The sequence below is a fragment of the Coenobita brevimanus genome, chromosome 98 (assembly GCF_032717465.1).
Source record: "Coenobita brevimanus isolate Jiangsu-jjx chromosome 98, ASM3271746v2, whole genome shotgun sequence".
NCBI lineage: Eukaryota > Metazoa > Arthropoda > Malacostraca > Decapoda > Coenobitidae > Coenobita > Coenobita brevimanus.
In genome coordinates this window covers 42217317-42220489 of record NC_137051.1, presented here as the reverse complement: position 1 = coordinate 42220489, position 3173 = coordinate 42217317, and the positions used below count along the sequence as shown (strand labels likewise).

Sequence of the window (3173 nt, the reverse complement as noted above, 5' to 3'; positions counted from 1 at the left end):
GGGGGTAGGGTGGCTCAGTGGTAGAGTGTTGAACTTGGGACCAGGGGTCGTTTGTTCGAACCACGCCCGGTAGCTGCCATGCCGGGAGGGGTAGTACCCTCTTTTTACCTAGCAAGGCTATATGATCTAGTGAGGTCTAGCTCGGGGGAACATTTTCCCTTTTCTAGATCGATAGATAGACACTCTCCTGTCATTGTTTCTTAATTTTGCATCATCCCTTAACTACCTGAAAGTCATCACTATCATCATAGCTTGGTCTCATCCTTGACCACCCTTGTTTCTAAATTACCTGCCATGCCTAACACTTCTGCTGCCACTTACTCTGCTATACCAGCCTCACTTTCCCACTCATATAACCAGTCCATTACATTAATGACCTCGCTCTTTCTTCAAATTTCTCTACTAAGCATACCTGCTGAAAGCAAATTAATTATTTTGGATTAGATGCATGCAAAATGAGGGCTCACTGGGCAGTGTTTTTAAATTCATAGAGATTCTTGTCTAATGGCAGCTCTTGTTGCAGGTCCACAGCTGAAACTGACTCTGCAAAGCAGATCTAAGAAGTGTGGTCATCAGAGAGCCACCTGAGTAATATATACACGGTAACGAGTTGACGGATATATAGGCACGTGTTGTCTCAGTACAGTATTGTACATACTACATGAGGTACCTCTTCCAAATATACGTAGCATATACTCTTTGTTCATAATGTCTTTCATTGTAAGAATATGAATCACTGGATGAGTGGTAGGAGTTGATCCAGGATCATTTAGCTGTTGTGATATCCTTTGCATTTACTGCTGTACAACCGCTGCATAGACACTCGATAAGAACTGGTAAAATAAGGAACCCAGTGGTATTTTAGACTGCATTAATAGCTTAAAATTCAGCAGTGAACTATTTATTTGAAAATATGGTTCCATAGTACTTGCAAGTGCAGAAGCAGTTATTGTTCAGTAATAATGACCTTTGTATCAGCAGTATTGTTCAGTGGAGACTAGTTTATGGCAGGAATGAAGAGAGTCTGGGGGAATCTTATGACAGGATGATAAAGGAAGAACCAGATGTAAAGATATATAGAGTCTGAGGTGGGTGACAAAATAGTGTAGGTGTCAAAAGATGAACCAGATGTAAATTTGAGTATGAGGTGAATGACAAAATAATGGAAGTGGTAAAGGAAGAACCAGGTCTAAAGTTACAGTGTGAAGTGCGTAACAGAATAACGGAGGTGGTAAAGGAAGAACTAGATGTAAAGTCAGAGTGTGAGGTGGATGACAAAATAATGGAAGTGGTAAAGGAAGAACCAAGTCTAAAGTTACAGTGTGAAGTGCGTAACAGAATAACGGAGGTGGTAAAGGAAGAACTAGATGTAAAGTCAGAGTGTGAGGTGGATGACAAAATAATGGAAGTGGTAAAGGAAGAACCAGGTCTAAAGTTACAGTGTGAAGTGCGTAACAGAATAACGGAGGTGGTAAAGGAAGAACTAGATGCAAAGTTAGAGTGTGAGGTGGATGACAAAATAATGGAAGTGGTAAAGGAAGAACCAGGTCTAAAGTCACAGTATGAAGTGCGTAACAGAATAACGGAGGTGGTAAAGGAAGAACCAGGTCTAAAGTTACAGTGTGAAGTGCGTAACAGAATAATGGAGGTGGTAAAGGAAGAAACAGATGTAAAGTTAGAGTGTGAGGTGCGTGACAAAATAATGGAGGTGGTAAAGGAAGAACTAGATGTAAAGTCAGAGTGTGAGGTGGATGACAAAATAATGGAAGTTGTAAAGGAAGAACCAGATGTAAAGTTAGAATGTGAGATGAGTGACAAAATGTTCCTCAGTGACAATGAGACTGTCCTGGATGCAGTGTCCTCAGCTGAAGTTAAGCAGTTCAGATGTTTGGAGTGTGATAAAACATTTCCTTTAAAGAAAAGTCTTAACAAACATGCAGTTGTTCATTCAGGAGTGAAGAATTTTGAGTGTGATGAATGTGGTAATCGATTTGCACGGAAGGGTGGTCTTACTCAGCACCTATTAATTCATTCAGGAGTGAAGAAGTTCAAGTGTGATGAATGTGGTAAACTATTTGCACATAACAATATTCTCACTCAGCACCTATTAATTCATTCAGGAGTGAAGAATTTTAAGTGTGATGAATGTGGTAAACGATTTGCACACAAGAGTAGTCTCACTCAGCACCTATTAATTCATTCAGGAGTGAAGAAGTTCAAGTGTGATGAATGTGGTAATCGATTTGCACGGAAGGGTGGTCTTACTCAGCACCTATTAATTCATTCAGGAGTGAAGAATTTCAAGTGTGATGAATGTGGTAAACTATTTGCACACAAGAATATTCTCACTCGGCACCTGTTAATTCATTCAGGAGTGAAGAAGTTCAAGTGTGATGAATGTGGTAAACTATTTGCACATAAGAATATTCTCACTCAGCACCTATTAATTCATTCAGGAGTGAAGAATTTTAAGTGTGATGAATGTGGTAAACGATTTGCACACAAGAGTAATCTCACTCAGCACCTATTAATTCATTCAGGAGTGAAGAAGTTCAGGTGTGATGAATGTGGTAAACGATTTGCACACAAGAGTAGTCTCACTCAGCACCTATTAATTCATTCAGGAGTGAAGAAGTTCAAGTGTGATGAATGTGGTAAACGATTTACACTGAAGGAAAATCTCACCAGACACCTATTAATTCATTCAGAAGTGAAGAATTTCAAGTGTGATGAATGTGGTAAACTATTTGCACAGAAGGTTGAGCTCACCCGTCACATATTAATTCATTCAGGAGTGAAGTTCAAGTGTGATGAATGTGGTAAACTATTTGCATATAAGGATAGTCTCACCAAACACCTATTAATTCATTCAGGAGTGAAGAATTTCAAGTGTGATGAATGTGGTAAACTATTTGCACAGAAGGCTAATCTCGCCTGTCACATATTAATTCATTCATGAGTGAAGAATTTTCAAGTGTGATGATTGTTGTTGTTCTTTGACAGAGTCAAAGAATAGTATATGAATCGATTAGAGAACTGAGTGGTAATGCAGGTAAATGCAAGGAAATACCAGTTAGAGACAGGGAAGGAAATTTATTGACCAAAGATGGAGATATTAAAAATAGATGGAAAGAGCATTTTGAGACAGTTCTTAATAGACCATTACCACCAGA

General features: G+C 39.0%; 1 protein-coding gene across 1 annotated transcript; it reads left to right on the top strand.

Moving 5' to 3' along the window:
• The first annotated feature begins 1807 nt into the window (after positions 1 to 1807).
• LOC145414054 (uncharacterized) lies at positions 1808 to 2959 on the top strand. The gene has a single exon (XM_080283616.1). The coding sequence runs from the start codon at positions 1808 to 1810 to the stop codon at positions 2957 to 2959; it is 1152 nt and encodes a 383-aa protein (XP_080139742.1).
• The last annotated feature ends 214 nt before the right edge of the window (positions 2960 to 3173 follow it).

Bases quoted from the DNA above. Each gene is read 5' to 3' on its own strand.
- LOC145414054 (XM_080283616.1), top strand. From the start codon at position 1,808: ATGAGTGACAAAATGTTCCTCAGTGACAATGAGACTGTCCTGGATGCA.